Consider the following 22,906-nt stretch of genomic DNA (forward strand, 5'->3'; position numbering starts at 1 on the left):
GAGAGAGGCCGTTCAAGAGAGAGGCCGTTCAAGAGAGAGGCCGTGCAAGAGAGGCCGTGCAAGAGAGAGGCCGTGCAAGAGAGAGTCCGTGCAAGAGAGAGGCCGTGCAAGAGAGAATCCGTGCAAGAGAGAGGCCGTTCAAGAGAGAGGCCGTGCAAGAGAGTCCGTTCAAGAGAGAGGCCGTGCAAGAGAGTCCGTGCAAGAGAGAGGCCGTGCAAGAGAGAGTCCGTGCAAGAGAGAGGCCGTTCAAGAGAGAGGCCGTGCAAGAGAGGCCTTGCAAGAGAGAGGCCGTGCAAGAGAGTCCGTGCAAGAGAGAGGCAGTGCAAGAGAGAGGCCGTGCAAGAGAGAGTCCGTGCAAGAGAGAGGCCGTGCAAGAGAGAGGCCGTGCAAGAGAGAGTCCGTGCAAGAGAGAGAGTCCGTGCAAGAGAGAGTCCGTGCAAGAGAGAGTCCGTGCAAGAGAGAGGCCGTGCAAGAGAGAGGCCGTGCAAGAGAGAGGCCGTGCAAGAGAGAGGCCGTGCAAGAGAGAGAGTCCGTGCAAGAGAGTCCGTGCAAGAGAGAGGCAGTGCAAGAGAGAGGCCGTGCTGCATTGACCGCTCAGACTTTAACACCTTACACCGTGACTAGCAGGGATTCCGACGAGAATTTTTTATTAGAACTGTGTTTTATTTTAGCAAAATATGATATTGTTAATTTAGTGGACCTCTCCCTCAAAGTCTTTATCCAGTCTCCCAGAGTGTCTCTTCAGTGTGTGTCAGCGGTCTGCCTCTGAGCTCCCGTCACTCTCAGCTCGAGCCAGCAGCTTCCAACCATGCTTTTTTTCTGACACACATCCCCAAAGAACCCTTTGACGAAGGGTGACCCAAGTGACAGGAGTCCCCTGCCCTTGAATGATGTAAAAAGCTAAGCAGGCAGCTTTTCAAGATCACCAGTGCCTGCAGGGGAGGGGGTTTGTGTTCACAGAAGCAAAGGCAGCGCATCTGGAGCAAAGACAGCCGTTTCGAGGTGGTAACGGGTGCAGGTAGCGCTGTCTTTTCCCTTTGTGATAAAGCACTGAAGCATTTCCGTTCACGAGGGCAATCATGTGTTAGTGAAGTCTCCGTGTTATCAGAGGCCTGTCTTAGACGATAATTATATGATGTCTACTGCCTCCTACTGATAGTATTTTGAAGTGCAGTCTGCCGCCCCCATCTGCATGCTCCATGCTCCTGGTGCCAGCGCCAGCGCCAGCGGTGCTTGTCTCTCGTCTTCCTCCAGCTGCACAGGGTGGGGTTTCTGAAGCTTTGAGGTTCAGACCCCCCCAGCCCTTTGAGCACATTTTCGGCAGTACATGGGGAGGACATGATTCACCCTTGTTCTGCAGCTAAAGATAAGCTTAGAAAATGTACCCAGGCACCTGCTGATTTATTGAACTACATTTGAAGACCTGAGAGGCTGCATACAACCCATCAGGGGCCTTCAAAGTTAGCCCAGGCACTTCAGGAGGGAAGGGAGATGTTGATGTCATCTTTGGAGCCTTGCTCATTTTGACTTTAAATCATATAAATTGTCCGACATTAGTAAGTGGGTTGCAATCTGTAATTAAGTTGGTGCTCAAACCATTGCTATTTGTGAAAATAAATGAACAAACCCTGCTCCTGATGCTGCAGTGTCAAACACTGTCACAGTTTTGTGTCCGCTTCTGAGCTCCTTTGCCACTCTGCGAGGTGGTACAATGCTGCCAGCTTCTCCTCCAGCCAGACAAGAACAAGAACATGTATCTGGACAAACGGGTACTTCATGGGCCCCTGAGGGCCTCAGTTAAGCTTTGGCAGGTGGCCTGCCAGCCTGAGAGGTCAGCCGAGGCTTTGGCCTCTGCTCTCCTGGCGCCATAAATAATTATAGATCCCTGCCTGGCTGGGGGAGAACTTCTGCAGCAACAGATGCACTGAAGGCGCCGATGAATGCTAGCAGGTGCCCGTTGATTTCACCTGCATGATATTATTTTTTTCATTTAATGAACAAGCTCCCAAAGTAAAACTAAACAAATCAATGATCCTGGTGTGCCGGGTTCTTTTTCTCTGAGCACCAGGACCATTGTTTGTCCAATCACACGGTAGCTTACAAAGCACATACAAATGGCTCGGCTAGGCAAGTAGTGTGAGAAGTTGGCCTGATATATAATGTTCCCTATTCTAGTGAGCACTTTGTATCAGTCCAAACAACCCTTATTGATGATTGGTTGTAAGTCAACCTTTTTAGACCAGCTATCCTAGTAGCATGGACAAGAGCAGTCTAAGGCTAAACTCTAGAGGGCGTGTTAAGCCAGCTGTTTAACCATCACATATACCCCTTGAACACCAAGTGAAAGGACACCACACAAGTTGTTATGAAAATAAAAGGATATTTATTTATAACACAACAACCCTGGACTCTTTATGAGGACAGGGTGCTAAGCACAATACAAAACTCTTATGAAAATACTTCAAGTCGCACAATTTACACAAATGCCCGAGGGGCACGGGAAACCATATACTACAAAAGTGGAATGCGAAATACTAGCAGGTAAGTAACTAATCTCAGAGGCTTTGGGATCGCTAGGACTGTACTACTGAACCTTTAGATTACTAGCAGGAGGCCTAGGGGGATCGGGTGCAGAGTGTGCACTCTCACGCGGGATGCGGAACAAAGTCTATGGAGGCTAGATTTCGTAAAGTTAGTGTTATCGGACGAATCCGACTAGATAGAGCTGAAACGAAAAAGGATCTGGACACTTAGATAGTTAAGCTATGCTGGAGCACCGAAATGCTCAGGTTACCTAGCCCAGGGGCTGCGGCTGCATAGGTCTGAAAAGACGTCGGGAATCCTCGTTGCAGTCTATGGAGCCTGAAAGAAGAAGTTGCTGGCAGGCGACCAGTGAAGAGATTCGGAGGGATCCAAGCCTGGATCGGTGAAGAAGGAGACCTGTAAGCAGAGGGGACCAAGTTCTGAATCACTAGCCAGTGATTAGGTGGGCACCAGGTGAGGTACTGGGTTTTTAGGAACCGGTACCGAGCCGGTAACCCAGCGGTGCCAGGGGATCAACACACCAAAGACCTCGGGTTCTCCTGAGTCAGACCCACAGAAACTTCAGAGTCTTCTAGGTGAAGTCAAAGATTAGTTTATTGGCTGCAACCAAGGTGACAGGGTCCTAGAAGTACAATGCCAGTATATTCAGGAGACTGCACACTTTCACAAAGTTAGGCTTCTCTTCTTATACATAACATTTGCCCTTTGGCGAAACATTCCTTGGGTGCGCGGTATTTCATTTATGGTTACTGATTACAAAAGGAAAGCAGAGTCATGATGACATGTACATATTTCACGTTGTGATGCCCATAACAAATCATCCGGCAAGGCCCAACATTTCATCAGATATCGCTGGACCCCTAATAAAAATGGTCACCTCCCCACCATAAAATAAGTGAGGAAAAGGAAAGAAGAAAGATGTGAGCGAGATATGGCAGGTGTGCGTGCTGAAATGGCTTTATGGCCGGTTGGGCCTAGATACTATCTTGCTTGGTCACTGGGAGGGAACTGACCTAACGAGCTCGGCCTGGGGCAATGGTTCTAACTTGTACTGGGGTCAGGAAGAAGTCGATTAAGGAGTACGTGTCCTTGTGGAATCAAATTCGACTGGATTAAGGCCTATGAAAAGGGCAACATGCAATTAAGGGTTCAGAAGGTAAATGACGATTTCGAGGTGAAATTGTCACTCGAATATACTGAAAATACATGTGCTTGATGTACTCGTCATTTCCGGTCTTTTGATACCAAATTCGTCCTATTTCGACGAAGTTTTTATTCTCGAGTCCGGTACTGTTACGGATCCATATTTTTCAGAACCACAGACCCTCCTTTTGCCCTTACATAGGCAATTAATCTATCCTTATGTTAATCTGAGTCCAGATCTATATTCCTAAAGTCATTGAGGTGTTGCTGCAACATCATTCTAGTGCTGAGTTCGTGTCTTGACACAGGCTTCCTTACACATGATGTAGCACAGAGGCCACATATTGCAGGAGCACACTGTATGCATAGACAGAACAGGAAAAGAATGGCTAAGACCATCCCAATGACCATCAGAATTTTCCATCCCCAGGCAGATATCAGTCCCCAGAGCCATCCCATTAATGACCAATCTCCGTTATCCACATGAATAGATTCGGAAATCTTATGTAGTTTGGAGATGGCCCCGTACACTGTTGGAGCATTATCTGGAATGAAAATGCAACAACTGGACTGGATCAATTTGCATACTCCACCCCGGTCCGCAAGTATTACGTCTAAAGCGACCCGGTTCTGAAGGGTCATCAGTCGATCCGACTGGAGCTCAGCAGTCAGGTTACTAAGGGCACCGGCAGTCTCGATCACAGTGGATTCAACTACCCTTGTCAATTGCCTTATGTTTCTGCTGTTAACCATGGCTCCCCAGAACGGCAGAATACCCATTGCAAAGTCACCAAATTCTTGACCCGCAGTGTCTTCTTTACTCAAAACACCTCGGACTGTCCTTGTCCGATGGTAATCCGCCGCTGCTGTGTAGGTGGGAGGTAACAGGAATGAAACAAAACATGAGCCCGAGAAGTCAGGGGGCAACCATGTATAGGCTCTATCGTGACAGATGAAATAAGTACCCTTTGCGGCTAAAAAGGCGGGGGAAGTCTGAGATCCAAAAACATACGTTTCTGTGCAGACACTCTTCCCTAGCTGAGCTCTGGGATTCCTACCAATACCTTGCAGACACAGGTGACCTTGATGGGGCACGATCCAGATAGGGGACGATCTCTTAGCTTGCTGTTTCTCACTTAGTGTAGTGCCATATCCGGTCACATTCCAACCTACATATGCAAGTATCTCATCGTCTGGGGTATCTTCGTAAGAAGTCACTTCCTTGATCATGTCAACTATACCCTTCACTAGGGCGCTAGTCTTGAGGTTGTCTTTTACAGAACGTAGGGGTTGGATTTCTCGTGCATATATGAACATTGTCCTATATGCCCATACTGACCCATTGTGACTAAATGGCAGGACCAAATAGGGGATACCTCTATCCGTGGTGTGGGGCATGAGACCACACACCCAACAGTTGGTTGTGTTCATTACAAGTTGGTGTTGGTGTAATAGCTGAACGAAGGAGTTATTAATGAACTCCAATCTCCTATTTGATTCGTGGTCAGGCAAAGAGTGGAAAGAATGAGAGGAAACAGTAGGGGGAGGTATGGGTGATGTAGTAGGCGTGAATGTCATATGAGAAGAGAATAAAACATAGCTTATCAAAAACACCATTACGCTAAATATCATAAAAATACACATCATTATAAAAATTTTCTTTCTCATTGTTTTCAAAAGTCTCTGCTTAAAGCTCATTTGTCTGGCAGTTCTCTCCACATCAGGAAACTCCATCCTCTCTAAGGTGCTGCCCGCGGCGGTAGGTTGTTTCTGCTAAGGGATGCTTCCGTCAGTCTAGGGTGGCTCCCTTCGACCAACTGGAACCAGCAACCTATTGTTGTCAGCTGCACCCAAAAGTCTTTAGTCAACCGCGACCCTAGCAGCGGAACCCGGATGGCGGTTCAAAAAAAACAAAAATAAGCAAGTTACCTAGATGGGAGAATCTGCATTTTCAAAATAGCATTTTGGAAGGAAAAAATTCATTATTTTATTAGTCCACAGGTTTTTCTCTCGGATCAAAAATAAATCACTTTTCCTTTAGTCTGTTTTTCTCGGTCGGAAATTATAGCGTCTTTTCCCGGGTGCTGTCTGGTCCGGAAATAGTAGCTCAGGTTCCACAGAGTTCAATTGTTCTGATGGCGGCGTAGTTTCTTGAAAAATGTTCTTACTGTCACAATCACGTTTAGCTTCTTTTATGCGTTCATCAATTGTGCGCTTTGAGTCAGTGCCTCCTGTCCGGACCCATTGGTCATATGGCAGAGGGAAAGGTATTTTCTTACAATGGATCCCGTGGACCCAATTGGCCTTCCCCTCCACCTTAATAGTTGACCTTGTAGACAGGAGGACGAGGTGAGGTCCGGTCCATCTGGGCTGGTCGTTTCTTGTTCTCTGGAAATTCTTGACCAACACCCAGGTGCCAGGGTCAATGGAGTGACCCGGTGTCTCGGAAACCGGAGGCAAGGTGTTGTGGACCTGTTGATATAAAACACGCAATTTAGCCGTCAATTCATACAGATAGTCGAGCAAAATTGGGTGTTGCAGCTCGCTAAACTTCGTGGGCCTAGGCACTCCCCATATGTTGGCTGGCCGACCAAAGATTATCTCATAGGGGCTGAGTTTCATTCGCGAATGCACAGTCATTCTGGTGGATAGGAGTGCTAAGGGTAGAGCGTCGGGCCATTTAAGACCCGTGCTCGCTTGGATTTTGGCCAATTTAAGTTTAAGCGTGCCATTGTAACATTCCACTAATCCAGCTGATTGGGGGTGATTTGCAGCGTGGAACTTCTGACTAATGCCTAGCCCTTCACACACTCGTTTCATCACACAACCCACAAATTCACTTCCGTTGTCCGACCAGACCATTCTAGGCATTCCGAACCTGGGGAAGAACTCTTTCACAAGGGCTTTCGCTGTGGACAAGGCAGTATTGTCCCTTAGGGGATAGGCTTCTACCCATCTTGAGAAGGCGCAAACAACCACGAGCACATATTTTAAGTTGTTGCACCTCTCCATGTGTATGAAATCTAGCTGCAAAACCTCGAACGGATACGTAGGAGGTGCGAAATGACCAGCTGGAGTTGGGGTTCCCCTACCAGGATTGTGTTTCAGACATACCATGCAATTCTTGACAACATTCTCTGCACACTTGGGGATCCCTGAATTCTTCCACACTGGGGCCAATAACTCGCAAATCCCTTTCGCGCTGATATGGGCCATCCCATGAGCCATTGTAACCACTGCAGGCACATACGCATCGGGTAACAACCATCTTTGTTGCTCTGTCGATTCAATCCAACAACCATTTACATCCATTCTCCCTGTACTTTCTTTCCACATGCTTAACTCTTTCTCCGTGGCCTCAGCTTGGATGGACTTCACACTCTCTATTGTGTCTTCACATATTCCAACATCGCCAGTCCATCTTTCTGGGCTCGCAACATACATTCGGCTCATCACATTCTTTGCCGTTTCTTTAGCAGTTTCATCAGCAAATGCATTTCCACGACCAACATCATCGATCACTTTCTTGTGTGCACTACATTTCACAACTGCTACTTTCAGGGGCAACGTCAGTGATTCAAGAAGCTCATTCACCAACTGACCGTGCTGAATCTTAGCTCCATGCGAAGTCAGGAACCCACGTTCTCTCCACAATCGTCCAAAACTGTGAGCCACTCCAAAAGCATACTGACTGTCGGTATAGACAGTCACTTTCATTCCTTTTGATAACACACATGCTCTCGTAAGTGCCACGAGTTCGGCGGCTTGAGCCGAACCATGTGGTATTCGCGCAGTTTCAACGATTGTGTGCAAAGTTGTGACAGCATACGCTGTAGTCACGTTACCGTTTGGGAGTTTAAAGCATGAACCATCCACCCATAATGTACCATCACATTCGGCGAGAGGAGTGTCGGATAGATCAACTCTCCCTTTGGTCTCCTCCTCCGTCCTGAGGAAACAATCGTGCTTTTCTGAAGCATCCGATTCCTCAGCAATTGGTAACAATGTGGCGATGTTCAGGGTGCTGCATCTTTTGATGTGCACATGGCTTGCTAGTAGCGTCAATTCGTAACTGGACAGTCGAGCACTAGTTAAGTGCTGTGTCTTGGTCCTATTTAACAATGTGTCTACTGCATGCGGGACCATCACGATTAGTGTATTATTCATTACTAGGCCTGCAGACTGTCGAATAGAAACAGCTGCTGCTGCTGTGGCCCTTAGACAACTTGGCAATGCTCGTGCTACCGGATCCAAAGTTGACGAAAAATAGGCGCATGGCCGTTGTCTATCTCCGTATAACTGAGTCAGCACAGACAATGCACAGCCCTCCTTCTCGTGGACATATAATGTGAAAGGCTTACTGTAGTTGGGGTTACCTAACACAGGGGCCGAACATAATGCTGTGCGTAATTCGAGAAAACTTTTCTGACACTCGTCGGACCAAGGAATGGGATTGGGTGTATTTGTACACGTTAGTGCCAATAAGGGTTTGGCTAATAACGAAAAATTTGGAATCCACTGTCTACAGTACGATGTAATGCCCAAGAAAGCGCGTACTTCTCTCTGTGTTCTTGGCACATTCAATTTAGCTATTGCCTGAATTCTTTCTGGGGTCAGTTTCCTTCCCTCCTTCGATAAGAGATGACCTAAGTAGGTCACTTCTTGTCGGCAATATTGGAGCTTGGAAAGTGACACCTTGTGATGTAGATCACATAGATGACGCAGTAGTGCCAATGTGGCCAGTTTACATATTTTCTCAGTATCCGCGGCTATGAGCAAATCGTCCACATACTGTACGAGAGTGGAACCTTTGGGCAAAACCATTGCGTCAAGCTGACTTTTCAGAGCTTGACTGTATATTGAGGGGCTCTCACAGTAGCCTTGAGGAGCGCGTTTAAAGCGGAAACTGCGACCACCTAAACTAAAGGAAAAAATATCCCTGCTCTCCTCAGCAATCGGGATACTGAAGAAAGCATTCTTCAGGTCAATCACCGAAAACCATGATGCGGAGGCTGGAATCATAGTCAATAATGTTGTAATGTCGGGGACAACTGGGAATTGTGGCACCACTATCTTATTTACTTCCCTAAGATCAATCACGAATCTATACACAGGTGGCTGAGAAGGGTCAGTTCGTTTTAAAACAGGCAGAACAGGACTATTGCAAACATTGCCTCGTGTTTCTTCAATTACGTCTTTCTCAATCAACTCGTAAACAATCGCTAGCAAAGCTTTTTCGCCCTCATTGGATATTCTGTATTGGGGAATTCGTGGCATTTTGACATTCGACTTCAATGTTACAACGTATGGTGGAATTTCTAAAAGACCCACATCATTCGGACCAGTAGCCCAAAGAATATCTGGAAGAAGTGTCAATTCTGTTGGAAGCGTATTTCTCGACAAATACATGGGAGAAACCACTTTCTTACCTAAAGTCAGTTGTACTCCTGAGGGAGAACAGTACAAAGTCGCATACAATCTTTTTAGCAAATCTAATCCTAGCAAATTTTCACCACAACCTGTTGTCAAAATAAGGGGTGCTTCGAATTCACAAGGACCAACAGAAAGAGATAAAGGGTCAGAAATCGGATTTCTAACCGGGGCGCCAGAAAAACCTACGGAAACGTTCATTTCGCCAGACAAAGGTGCGCCAGGGAGTTTGGAGTGCATAATAGAACTCTTTGTAGCACCAGTATCCAACAGAAAAGGTTCTGACACACCCGATGTAATCACCTCAACGTAAGGTCCACTCTGATCTACTGGAACTGAAACAACTCCCTCTCTTCGTCTAAGGCTGTCCTAGCAATCGTTATTCTCCCACTGCTCATTTTCTGGGTAATACTCATCGACGTAGTATTGAGCTGTCCTGTCAGATACGTTATTTTGCTGGTCAAACCTGTTCATAGAGTTTTGTGGTGGAGGGGGACGTGCGTCCTGAGGGGTGTTTCCACGCCCTCTACCTCTAGGCGCTTGCTGACTACCACGGCCTCGTACACCAGAAAACTCGTTCGTACGTTGCGGCAAGGCAGGACAGTCATATTTGTAATGACCTTCTTGTTTGCAGTATAAACACTGATTGGGACCTACGCGGTTTTCATTGTAATCGAATCTCTGCAAGTTTCTCTGCGGTTGCTGAAAAGTGGTCCGGTAGTGATTCGGACCATTATTATTTTTATTACCACCACCACGTGGAGGATATGCTTGCTGTAGCAAAACCTTCGTTTTGAGTTCTCTAGTTTTCTTCTCTACTTTATCTTTCTCATCCTTGTCTCTATTCTCATAGTATTGTGCGGTAGCTAATATCTGGGCTGAAGATGAGACTGCCCAAGAGCTTTCTGAATCTTTCAATTTTCTACATAAGTCTGGAAGCAGATTGTGCACAAATTTATCGACGAACAATCTCTGACCACCTTCTGTAGTCATATCTTGACCGCTGTGGTCAATGAATGTTTCTTCAAATCTGGTGAAGAAATCTGACACAGTTTCTTCTTTCTTTTGCTTGCATGCAGATAACTTATCCCAATTTACACGTATCGCAGGCATTATTGTCTTCATGTAATCTACTATCCTACCAGGTAATTCCGCTATCAGGGGCTCAGGCTTGGCACCACCAACTTGTCGTGCATCTGCAACAGTAATATTAGCCCACGTGTCACCTAATTCCTGGTCATGATCTTCATGACGAATTTTTCCCCATAAAGGCTGTGGAACGACGTTCCCGAATAACATATCGATATCGGCTAAATTCATAATGCATGATCCAGCAGTTTGCGACAATTCTTTATAGTACCCTGCAGGATTTTTACGCGGATCTGGTAGTGTTTGTTTGAGTGCTAAAACTTCAGCTCGCTTCCATGGAACATGTACCCATACTCGGTGAAAGTGGGGCAGGACAGGTGGGACAGCTGTCGCGTCACCCTCTCTCCACTGTGGGGGAACTTCTCTCATAGGGTATTGTCGTGCCTTTTTCCTACTAGATGCACTAGATTCTGGTGGTGACCCAGAACTACTCCCCTTACTTCGATGTGATAATAGCATTTCAACTGCTTCTTCCACATCGGGACCTACAATCATACCCAGACTAAAATGAAACCTTATACGACACATCTCTTGTGGGAGGCAATCCTGATCATTGTCTTCTAAATCTTCGCAAAGAAAAACACACATCTGTTCGAACACATATCTCTGTGTCGCTGTTTCCCATTGATGGAAAACTTCCATGACAGACTGTAAATCATATTTTGCAGTGTCCATGACCCATTTCCGAGCTAAATTATTCAGGGAATCTCTCTCTTGATAATCGGGCAGTTGACTTCGCAACTGTCTTTTTCCTATGTTAGGGGTCGTAGCAGGCGACCCGAAAAGTGGTAAAAGAAGATTAGTAACAGTACTGGCCATTTTCTGCCGAAAGGAAGGTGAAACGGAAGAACAAACAGATGAAAGAACGGGGTGAGGTAAAGCGGATGCAGAGATGACAGAAGAGGTATGAGGAATAATCATAGAAGGGGCATTTGTAGAAAGTACAGTAGGCAAGATCGTAGAAAACACAGGAGCAACAGAATTGGTCGGTGGGCCTAGAGGAGGCTGCACCGAAGAAGTAGGAGCCAGTTGAAGAACAGCTGGTGGGTGTTGTGGAAAAGCCAGAGGCGCAGCTTGTGCAACTAAAGGTTGCGGGGGTGCGGTAGCATTCTGCGCATAGGGCGGTGGCGAGGTTAACAATTGCGACATTAATTGGTCTTTTTCACGCTCTTTTACTGTCCCTTGCTGAAGAGACGGCAAAACTGGATAACATTTATCTATTGCCATTTTACGTTGCCTGTGCAATTGTTCATTTATCTGCTATTCCTCATTATCTTTAAACTGCACGGCAGCTTGTATTACTGAAAGTCCCTCTTCTCTCTTATTTTTCTTAGCTAATTTAATCTCTTTTTGTTTGGCTTCTTTGCGCCATATGCGGAAAGAGTCAAACATCGCCGGCCGGGCTTTCTTTTTGAAGAGTTTAACTTCAAGGTTGTCTAAGATTTCAGAGTCAAAGCTACCATATTGGGGCCATTTTAAAACACCGTCTTTCCTAGTGTATTTAATCCATACCTCGTTGTAAACGATGGGGCCTACCCCATGTTTAACGTATAGCTCGTAAGTCGGAGTTCCAACTGGAGGAACCGGACATGAGTCCTCCAATCGGGAGTCCCTATTATTATTACCAAGACAAAACAAATTCCCGAGTCTAAGACTAGGCATCCTTTCTCTCTAGTCTAGTTCCAAAACTTCAAAGGAGTTATCGATTACGATATTGCTCGTGAAAACACGAATCCTTCGGTTATGGTACTTGCAAGAACCAATAAAAACCTTTATGTATCTCTAAGATATACAAAGTAAGTCCAACTAAGGACTAGGAGACGCTCCACTTATACTTAACTGAAAATTATCGATGGCTTCACCAGAAGACTCGTCTCAGCGTTTCGCTCTACCGAAAATGTCAAGGGTCCAACATCAGTGCGATAGCCAGGGCAGCAGTCCTTGTAGCCGTCGGGAAGCGGGGAACCTCGCAGTAAAGACCTTCGGACCACGTCGACATGCAGGGGTCGATGAGGTGGTGGGCCCTCCTCCGGAATTTTCACACGAAGCTCCTCACGATCTTCAGGCTGATTGGTACCACTGGAATCGCTCCAACGCTGGGCGCCAAATGAGGTACTGGGTTTTTAGGAACCGGTACCGAGCCGGTAACCCAGCGGTGCCAGGGGATCAACACACCAAAGACCTCGGGTTCTCCTGAGTCAGACCCACAGAAACTTCAGAGTCTTCTAGGTGAAGTCAAAGATTAGTTTATTGGCTGCAACCAAGGTGACAGGGTCCTAGAAGTACAATGCCAGTATATTCAGGAGACTGCACACTTTCACAAAGTTAGGCTTCTCTTCTTATACATAACATTTGCCCTTTGGCGAAACATTCCTTGGGTGCGCAGTATTTCATTTATGGTTACTGATTACAAAAGGAAAGCAGAGTCATGATGACATGTACATATTTCACGTTGTGATGCCCATAACAAATCATCCGGCAAGGCCCAACATTTCATCAGATATCGCTGGACCCCTAATAAAAATGGTCACCTCCCCACCATAAAATAAGTGAGGAAAAGGAAAGAAGAAAGATGTGAGCGAGATATGGCAGGTGTGCGTGCTGAAATGGCTTTATGGCCGGTTGGGCCTAGATACTATCTTGCTTGGTCACTGGGAGGGAACTGACCTAACGAGCTCGGCCTGGGGCAATGGTTCTAACTTGTACTGGGGTCAGGAAGAAGTCGATTAAGGAGTACGTGTCCTTGTGGAATCAAATTCGACTGGATTAAGGCCTATGAAAAGGGCAACATGCAATTAAGGGTTCAGAAGGTAAATGACGATTTCGAGGTGAAATTGTCACTCGAATATACTGAAAATACATGTGCTTGATGTACTCGTCATTTCCGGTCTTTTGATACCAAATTCGTCCTATTTCGACGAAGTTTTTATTCTCGAGTCCGGTACTGTTACGGATCCATATTTTTCAGAACCACACAGGATGGCACCGGACGAAGTCACCTCGACCAGGTGAGTGGGCGACGCTGGGCTCTGCAGTCTCTCGGACCAGGAGGCGTTGTCGGCGACCAGGATGGAGGTGCGAGCTGTCCCACGAAGGTATCTGCTGTCGACGTCGCTGGACCCAGGATTGGGGCAACAACTCTTGGCAAATGCAATCCCACGCGGTGGACTCAAAATGGCGTCTGGAGTGGACCAGGAGGGTCCGGGGTGCTCCTCTGTTGGAGGGGAGCAAGGGCCAGTCTGGAGCAACCAGACCAGCAGTGTTGTCATCGTGGTTCGTTGTCGGGAGGGTCACTAGCCAACGGGCAAGTGACCTGGACAACGCGGTGAGCAGAAAAGAGCAGAAGGGCCCCACGCAGATCTCGTGGATGCAAGGGGGCTGGACTTCGGTGCTAGAGCTGCTCAGGGTCGGGGCTTCTCAAACCCCAAAGCACTTACTCGAGGGTCTCTCGGTGGTCGTGCTGGGCAAGCGTCGTGCAGTCTTGAAGATGGCCGGTCCCTCAAAGTCTCGTCACACCCACGAATCTCAGCTGGGCTGATGATGCAGGTAGAGGTCAGAGGTGCCAGGGAAGCCGGTTCTCGTCGAGCTGGGCAGTCTTGATCCGGAGGAGAGACTTACAGCAAACCGCGATGCTTGGATGGTGCCTGCTGCTGCAGGGTGACTACTCCTTAATCACAAGGGAGAATCTTGAGAAGAGTCTTGAGTTCCTTTCGTGGAAAGTAGTTTCAGGATTCAAAGATGATCTAGTTTGGAAGGGGGCCTGCTCCTACCTTTATCCTGAGAAAAGGGGCTGGCACGCGACTAAGTCCTGCCCTATGGGTGGGACTAGGAGGGGGGTGGTTACACCCCTCTCCTTTGTCCGGTCTCTCCCCATCTCAGGGGCTGGTGTGCCCCCAGAACTGGTTTGAGCCGGCCTATGCACAGTGAGCACCGGGGTGCCACTTGCAGTCACCTTCCTCTAAAGCCCTGCCTACCTGGGATACACAAAATCCTGTCTGGGATGGTGCTGGCACCGCCCCTGACAGGAAACCCTTTGTCCATGCCTCCGTTGCTGGAAGGACTCCCAGCAGCAGGAGGGCAGACTTGTGTCTCGGTGGCAGCATCCATTTTGTGGAGCTGAGGCTATGTCTGACTTTAACCGGGGTTACAGGTTACATACATGTCGTGTCCCTCTAGAAGGGTGGAATGCTAACCCCGTCGCCAGAATTGGCGAGGGGTTAGTATTCCAATTCGTATGACACCTTACTCGACATGTTTTGATAATGCTATACCAAAGTTAGCATATGACCGCGAGGTACATAATGCACTTAAGAGTATATGGTATAGCGTTATCATGGAACAGCTATTAGGACTTGGTTCCGCAAGCTGCAAACAGGCTCAGCTCATGCCAGAGCACCATTTCACATTATTCCAAGCACTCTGCCTTCAGGATTGATAAGGCCTGCCATAGGAGTGACTGATAGGAATATATGTGTCCATTTTAGGGTTAGATATAGGAATACTATATCTAAAGCAAAGGGTGTGTACACCACCTTGCCCCAGCTGTCAAGCAGCCAGTTGTGTCAGTTTTGGATGGCCAGCCAGGGGTGGCACAATACATGCTTCAGCCCCTGGTAGGCCCTGGGTGCACCTATGCCCTGGGTACCTAAGGTACACTGTACAGGGGCTGATAAGGTGACTCAGTATCCAATTAGATATGTACCTATGGTACATGGAATCCATTTTAACAGAGAGAGCAGTGGGCCTGGGGTCCTGAATGGCAGGGCCCCAGGTCAACTAAGTCAGAACCCCAGCAAAACACCAGGCAAAAAGTTGGGGGCAACCATAGTCAGGGATCTACCTTCCTACAAGTAGGCCCAGCAGGGCTTGATCCATCCCAGTTGTTCTGTATATCCGCATGAGAATCATGTACATGCTATATATCAATATATATATATATATATTGTATTTGTAAACATATTAACTTATTACAGACACACCCAAAGGCTTTATAATTGAGCACATAGAAATTACATACATAAATAGAAATAGAAGAGCAACATATGAATTAACCCCAAACAAATCATGCGTAAAAGGAAACAACAAAGAAAGACTCCAAACAACAATACAGGGGTGTAAGATAAGGTCCAAGGAACTACGAGGACATGCATAGTGGGAACCAAGAGGGAGAACAAAAGTGAATTGCAGGATACAGAGGCTGGGTGCATACTGTAGCAGCAGCAGAACTCGAACTCCAACTGCACAACATTTTTTTAGGCAAAGGACAGATGGTTAGTTGGCCTCTTGTGCTGCAGCTGCCCATAATGCGAGCAAGTGGATCATCCAACCCAGAAGTTGATTCTACCACACTGGGGTTAGCGGTCTAGATTCTGATGGACTTGATAACCCCCCGTCTCCCTGTATTCTAAACACCTCCAGTTCTTCCTTTAAAGGTGTGTGAGACCTATTTCTGATGTTGCTTGAAGTGGTCTAAGCATGTGAATCTTTGGTACCAGAGCCTTGGACCCAAATCCTCACACAAATGTGGTCTTGGTGGGGTTAAACTAAGGGTGGTGTTCTCACCATCCAGACCTTAGTAGTCATATGCACATCTTCCAGGGTACGAGGGAACATTGTCCCCACCAAAGACTAAAGGGTTCACACTGTGCCTTGATTGTCGGGAACAGGTGTCAGTGAAGGACGAGGTACATGGTCTGTCTCTGGTATTTGGGCTTCAAGCATGACACCAAGATGTGCGAAGAATGTGCCCTCATGCATCCAAAGGTTATCTAGAACTGTGAAGTGAAGCAGTATATCACTGAACAATGAAAAAAGGCACAAACCTCGTACAAGTCGAGAGATCAGACTGCTACCATGACAAGTCTTCTTCACGGTCAAAATCGTCGCGGAAGTCAAAGTCAAACATGAAGAAGTGTAAGAAGTCTAAGCGGAACTCGACCCCATCCTGTAACTCTTTGTCCAAAGGGAACTTGGAATGTTCTTAAGGTGCCAGTTGATCTCACCTATGGATGGAATGCTTGGATTAATCTCAGCCACTGGCAATCCCCCGGGCCACATCCTAGTCCTTCCTTTTATCTCTGTATCCAAGCTATACCTATCTGATGAGCCTAAATCATGGTAAAACTAGTCAGAGGTTGCTTGTGTTCTGGTTCAGGAAGGGCCTGGTCTGGCAGTTTCGGCTGGACTGTTCCCATGGAAGCGGGTCAGAACTAATTTGCATCTAATTGGATCCAAGCTGAGGTGGCATGGTGGGTTAAAAACTATGGAATTGGATGCGGAACAAGCGGTTTCCAGTGGGTGAGATTAATTCAAGCATTCCATCCATCACCTTGTTGTTGTTGCAGTGAACATCTTCCAGCAGTGAGTAGAGCCCTGGCTAGATCTTTTCAACACAGTCAAGAACATGCTGTGTCAATCTTCTGCCGTTGGGTTCCCAAGAACGCTCTATGTAGGAGATTTATTCAGGTTACTATGGAGCACAGGAGTACCGTGCTCATTTCTGCCACTACAACTCCGGCCCTGAGTTATCATCAGGATCGGCTGGGCCCAAGTCATCCAAGTGGCTCCGAATTGAACAATAGGAGTGTTGGACCCAGACCTTCTGTGCATGAGCATCTGTCCTCCAATCAGGTTACCACTTCGAGAGGATCTTCTGACACAGCAGCAGGGCAGTGTTCTGCACCTGAACCTTTGCAATCTACACCTTCAAGCATGGAGATTGTGCAGCAGCAGGTGACTGTGTTCAATCTACCTCCTGATGTTGTGGATGTCATCCTCGCAGCCCGGTATCCCTCTACAAAGTCTGGTTACACCAGGCTCTTGGACAGTAAGTGCCCTGGTTTGGAATCCACAACACAGACCATTTACAAGCCAAACTGTTTTATCTTGTGTTTATGTTTGACCCAGCAAAGTGGGCACCAGTAAAGATTATTTGTTGGCCCTTTTAACCTTTTTCCATTTGCTGGACCAGCTGTCCTTGTTTAAATCACCAGTTGCGATGCATGATATTAAAGGTTTGACACATATGTTCCCTCCCAAACCGTTAATGATGCTATAGTGAGATCGTAATTTGATCCTGACATTACTTACGTGTACCCCCTTTGAGCCAGGGCGTAGCTGCTTATTCTGTCTTCTGGCTCTCAAAACCATCTTCCTCAGTGCAATCACTTTAGCTCGTCGCATGAGTGAGCTCCAGGCCCTCTCTGTCAAACTGTGTACACCGCATTTTCTCCAGACAAACTAGTGTTGAGGACTCTGGCAGCCTTTTTGTTTAAAGTTGAGGGTAATCCATAAACCTTCTCAATGTTATTTGCCCCACCTCTCACCCCAAAGGAGAAGGAGAAACTCCATAGACTGGTTCCCATAAGAGCTTTGAGCTTTTACATCAATCGCACTAAAGACTTTTGGGTGGATGATGAACTATTTGTGGGGTTCTTTGAGTCTAAGAAAGGAAAGGCAGTGGAAAAGAGGAATCTGTTGAGGTGGATAGCCCTGCATTAAATTGCAGGCATGACATGCAAAGTTGTTGCTCAGTACAGCTGTTTGAGGAGCCCAAGTGGGCCTTATTACCCATATCTTTGTATCCATTATATCTCCTGGATTTTAATACATGCAAACAAATAACTACATTGACCTTAGTTTCCATGTTGTTTTGATGTTAGTCTCCCTTGTTTAAACACCTGAATTTTTTTTAAAGCAATTAAAGCCGAAGTGCTGCCGCTTCTTAACTTTTACAAAGCATCTAATGCAACAATATTCAATTTCATTCAAAAATCAATTTCATTAGAAAATCATGAATATTGTAGAATAACCAGAGCTTGTTAATCGACCTATGTGCGTAGCTAATTCCTCTTCAGAGTTGAGCACTACCGGTGTCATGGTAATGAATTGTATGATATATTGTGATTCCAGTCAACGTAGGTTCAAAACTCTATTGCCGCCCCTGATGTTCTTGGCTACGGAGTCTATGACTACCATCTGGAGCTCAGTTGGATCATTAGCATCATGATGTTGTTGGAAATGACGGCCCACTGGATATTGTCTATCGTTGTGTATAATCACTCTAATATGTTCCAGTACACATTTTATTTGCTCTGTGTACTGTACTTCCAGTATAATACTTGTTACAATTACACCTGATACAATATATACAATGATCAGTGTTACATATAAGATGCTTTTGAATAATGAAAGCGTTTGTGGATTCAGGAAAGATTATCTGTTTGGTGTTAGTACTATGTTTACATGCATTGCATCTTTTATATTTACTAAAACCTTTTTGTAAAGTATTAATACACAACAGGTCCTTCAAAGATTTAGACCTAGGGAATGTAATTTTAGGATGACTGCCTAAATGTTGAGCCAATGTGTCATCAGTAAGGAAGACATGCCAGATATTTTTGAACATTTGTCTCAATTGTGGGTGCTTTAGTACTAAAAGTCATAATTAATCTGATCGTATTGTTCTCCTCTGCCTTTCTATTATTTTTGTTTAGAGTAGTCTCCACTTTCCCTCCTTCTACTCTTTTGATGGCATTACAAATTGTTCTCAAGGTACAACACCTCTCCAAAAATCTTTCAGTCATGACTTCCTTCTCAGTGTTTTTTCGAAAACAAATTTTATTGAGCATTAACCCGTGGCATATTACAAATGTGACAGTATGAGTACAGTCACTAGACTTCCTTCTCAGTGTTAAAAGTCTCTACCGTACTGCAGTTTTGTTTTGCTCTTAGTAATTCTCCAAATGGAATACTCTGTAAAAGATTGTTTGAGTGATAGCTATGGGCATGCAAGAGGCTGTTGCCTGCTGCTTCTTTTCTAAATAGTTCACAAATCAACTTTCCCTCAGCCTCTCAGATTATAAGATCTAAAAATGTCAGTGACTGCTTGTCAATTGGATGGGTAAATGTAAGATTCAATGCATTTCAGTTAAGAATTTTTATAAATTCTTCTGCCTGTTCTAAAGTATTACCCAATATCACAAATATGTCATCAGTGTATCAGACCCAGAGCACTGCTTGGCTGTTAAACAAGTGGATATCATGCACTACTGTTCCTTCACCAGCCAAGCTATAAACAGGTATAACTGGGGGTGAAGCAGGTCCCCATCGCTGTACCCTGGGTCTAGCAGTATGCCATACCCTAAAAAAAGAAAGAAATTATGATTCAAGCAGAATTCCATCATATCCATTATAATTTCATTATGGAAAAAATAGAGAGAGAGAGCCCTTATTAAATAGCGACATGCTTTCAAACCCAACTCATGGGGGATGCACGTATAGAGGTTGTTAACATCTAAGCTCATCAAGAAGAAATTCTCCTAAAAGATAACATCATCTATTTTCCTAAGGAAATCCCCAATCTCTTTCACATAAGATGGTAGGGTTTCCACAAATGGTTTCAGGAAGTAATCTACGTAATTGGAGTTATTTTGCCAGCAAGCACTTTAACTTTCATGTGATTACTAACGTTAATTAACCCAAACTCAATACTATTTCTAGTCTGATTACCAATTAATTTTTTATTTAATTGAATTAAATAATACATTTCATTAAGCTAAACCTAATGGCAACCGTAACACATACATGCCCATCATTGTATGCGTTAGGGTTTTCATTTATACTTAGCGTATCCTCAACCCTAAGTTAATTGAAGATCTATTATATTTTTAAACCAATGTTTTCTTTACATTCATTTGAAAAAAGGTGCTGAATTTAAGTATGGAACGTTAACCAATAACAAATCCTAACCATAACTCCTACATTAAATTGTATTTAAATAATTACAACTAAATAAGTGTTAGTTCCGAAGTAGTATCTCTGATGTACCTTCACCACACTGAAGTGGATTTCCAATGGGCGTGTCCCTTTAAGAATTGCTCAGCATCGATATCCAACTGTCTGCTTTGCAAGATGTTCTATTCTAGAGGCTCATGATTCCTTTCTCCAACTGATGTTCTCAAAAGTAGTATTTATCATAGTTGTGAAGTCCTTAAAAAATAGTGCCTTATACCACACTGCTGCTCTTTCTGAGAACCACTCATAACAAATGCTACTATTTCCCAATTTAAGATATGACTTGCTATTGGACGTTACTGAGGAAAGGGAGTAACCCAAATAAAAACTTCAAGAATATTGCATAAAAAGACATTTTTCCAGTATGTTTTATCCATATAGGTGTCCCTAACTGAGTTTGAACATGTTTAGTGAACCTGTGCTGTCTTTGGTCTCAGTGCTTTCATGCAGATTCCTAGCAGTGTATTCTGTTTCTAGTCCTGACATGCTCTAGTATCCCTAGAAACATGTAAACAAATTGTCCATGATTTTGACAGGTGGATAACCATGCTTGATTCTTATAGTTACCCCCTTTTCATGCCAAGCAAACATAGAAGGATTCCTTCAGTGCCAGTAACCTTTTACACTGGATGCTACAGCAGGGGTGTCCAGTGTCAGTCCATGTCAGATATTTCAGGTTCTCCACATACAGTGCATGTAAACACAATTATGTTAATTGGGATTTATTTGCACAGACCATGATGATCCTGAATATCTGACATTGCTCTAGCCCACTTGGGTGAATGTCAGACACCCCTCCACAGCTCCATTTGTTTCAATCCACTTATGTAAGCTGATAGAGTATGTATGGCTTAATTTTTTTTCCCAGCACACAGGAACCATATAACTTCGACTGAAAGGAAACACGCTGTTTGAGGAGCAAAAGAGATGGGAAGTCTGTTTGTTGCACACCATCCTGTCAATACAATTGTCTAAAAACTATTTTAATACTCTACAGATTGTGATCTAGGGTAGTGAGTGGGATAGAAGGGATTTGTATTACCAGCACATTGTGTGCTTCTGCAATAAAGAATGTGCTACATATTTTTTCAGGTATCAACACTGTTAATTAATTAGCTGTTCTCTTTGACTCTGACATTATCGTTGGCAGCTTCTGCAGGAATTGCGGTGTCTCAAAGGAAGGTTCGGCAAATCAGCGACCCAATACAACAGATTTTAAATCAGCTCCACAAGATTATCTACATCACACAGGTATTAATTTTGCTATTTTCATGTGTTGGCTATTGCTAACTTGTTATGATTTATAATGTACCCCAATATAGACTTGGGTAGTAATTTAACCTTTCACCTACATTTACCGTGCCATTGTACTACATAATAGGTTTGTACTGACCTTTTTAACTAGTTTGGTGCTCCATAAATGTTGTACTAGCCTCATTTATTGTGCATGAGGATTCTCTGAATCACAGGAGGATTACCATCTTTTACAACTTCTGCATAATAACCATGTATAAGGGCCATCCCTTTCGTCATCCTCCGCCGACATGACAGAGCAAGGTAGAACCCCTGAGGGTAGCTTTTGGGTATATAAACACCATATCTTTGATCGGGCAGGCAGAGGAGAAAGACATGCTAACACGAGACACTGAGGTTACTCCAGTATTGGAACTTTCATAGATTCACATGCCTGAATCATTCCCCGTTGTCGAGACGGTAGTCTCCGGTATATAAAAAAGCAGTGCTTAGTAGTATAGCAAACTGAAAAGAGGCCTAGGCCCATTTCCCTTTTGCAACCCATAGCCTTTGTTATGTAAAAAAGGCCCTAACTTTTCCCTGAACCAATCAGAGCTCCTCACCCTCTAGAACACTCCTGAGAGAACCTTCTGCCCCTCAGATTTTTCTACCGCACGTTGTGCTAGGGAGTCTCATTTGAGCTCTGCTCAAACTCTTTACTTTTACAGTATTTTGACTAAGATTTGAGGTTTTTCATCTAATTTCATCTACCATGTCTGAGAAGGAGAAGAAAGGATTATTTAGAGCTTGTTCCACCTGCTCTAAGAAGAGGCTTTACACAGATGACCCTCACAAAGATTGCATCTACTGCCTCTATCCAGACCATAAGGCAGCAGATTGTAAGGTATGTCGTACCTTTTCGAATAAAACCTTGAGGGATCGTGAGGGAAGGCTGCTGATCTGGCTCCAGAAGGTTAAAGCCAGGAAAGAAATCCTCTCAAGTGAGAGTGAAGAGGAATCTGTGGCGTCTAAGAGATCTCAGAAGAGAAGTAGATCTCCTCAGACACATTCCTCAGGAGAAAGACCGGAGAAGGCCACAAAAAAGACCACTCCAGGGTCTTCAGGGCACAGTCCCTCAAAATCCCCTTCAGTTAAAGCTAAGGGGAAGAAGGGTTCTGCTGGTGAGGTGAAACAAGTGAAATCCACCAAAATCACCTCAGAAAATCAAGATTACCATCAAACGGACTTCTTCTTCGCCTTCTGAGGAGAAAGGTAGTGTTTCAGCACCGTCGACGGGACCGTCGACGAAAAAGGTGTCATCGACGACGACAAAAACACCTCCGTCGTCGACGAAGAAAGATGGTGTTAAAGCTGGTGAGAAAACAGCGTCGACGATTTCACCTTCGACGGCGATATCATCGACGAGAACGTTGACAAGCGCATCGGCGGCGTCGACGACGACGGCAGCGTCGATGAGGACGACGACGTCGACGGTGACTACAACGTCGACGGTGGCGTCGACGACGATGACTTGGTCGACGACGGCGATGGGAATCTCGTCGACGGGCTCGTCGACGAGGGAAAAAACACCAGAGAAAAGATTGGTGCCTTG

The 22,906-nt window shown here is 45.3% G+C and overlaps 1 protein-coding gene across 2 annotated transcripts in view; it reads left to right on the top strand.

The window, feature by feature from the left end:
* Positions 1-22,906, top strand: part of NEK10 (NIMA related kinase 10) — a 1,104,115-nt gene that overhangs the window by 979,469 nt on the left and 101,740 nt on the right. For both annotated transcript variants that reach the window (XM_078663960.1, XM_078663961.1), the window contains one exon: positions 21,212-21,312. In XM_078663960.1, coding sequence (XP_078520086.1) covers positions 21,212-21,312 — 101 coding nt within the window. The remainder of the gene's footprint in view (positions 1-21,211; positions 21,313-22,906) is intronic.

This window comes from Lissotriton helveticus, chromosome 10 (assembly GCF_964261635.1).
Source record: "Lissotriton helveticus chromosome 10, aLisHel1.1, whole genome shotgun sequence".
Taxonomy (NCBI): domain Eukaryota; kingdom Metazoa; phylum Chordata; class Amphibia; order Caudata; family Salamandridae; genus Lissotriton; species Lissotriton helveticus.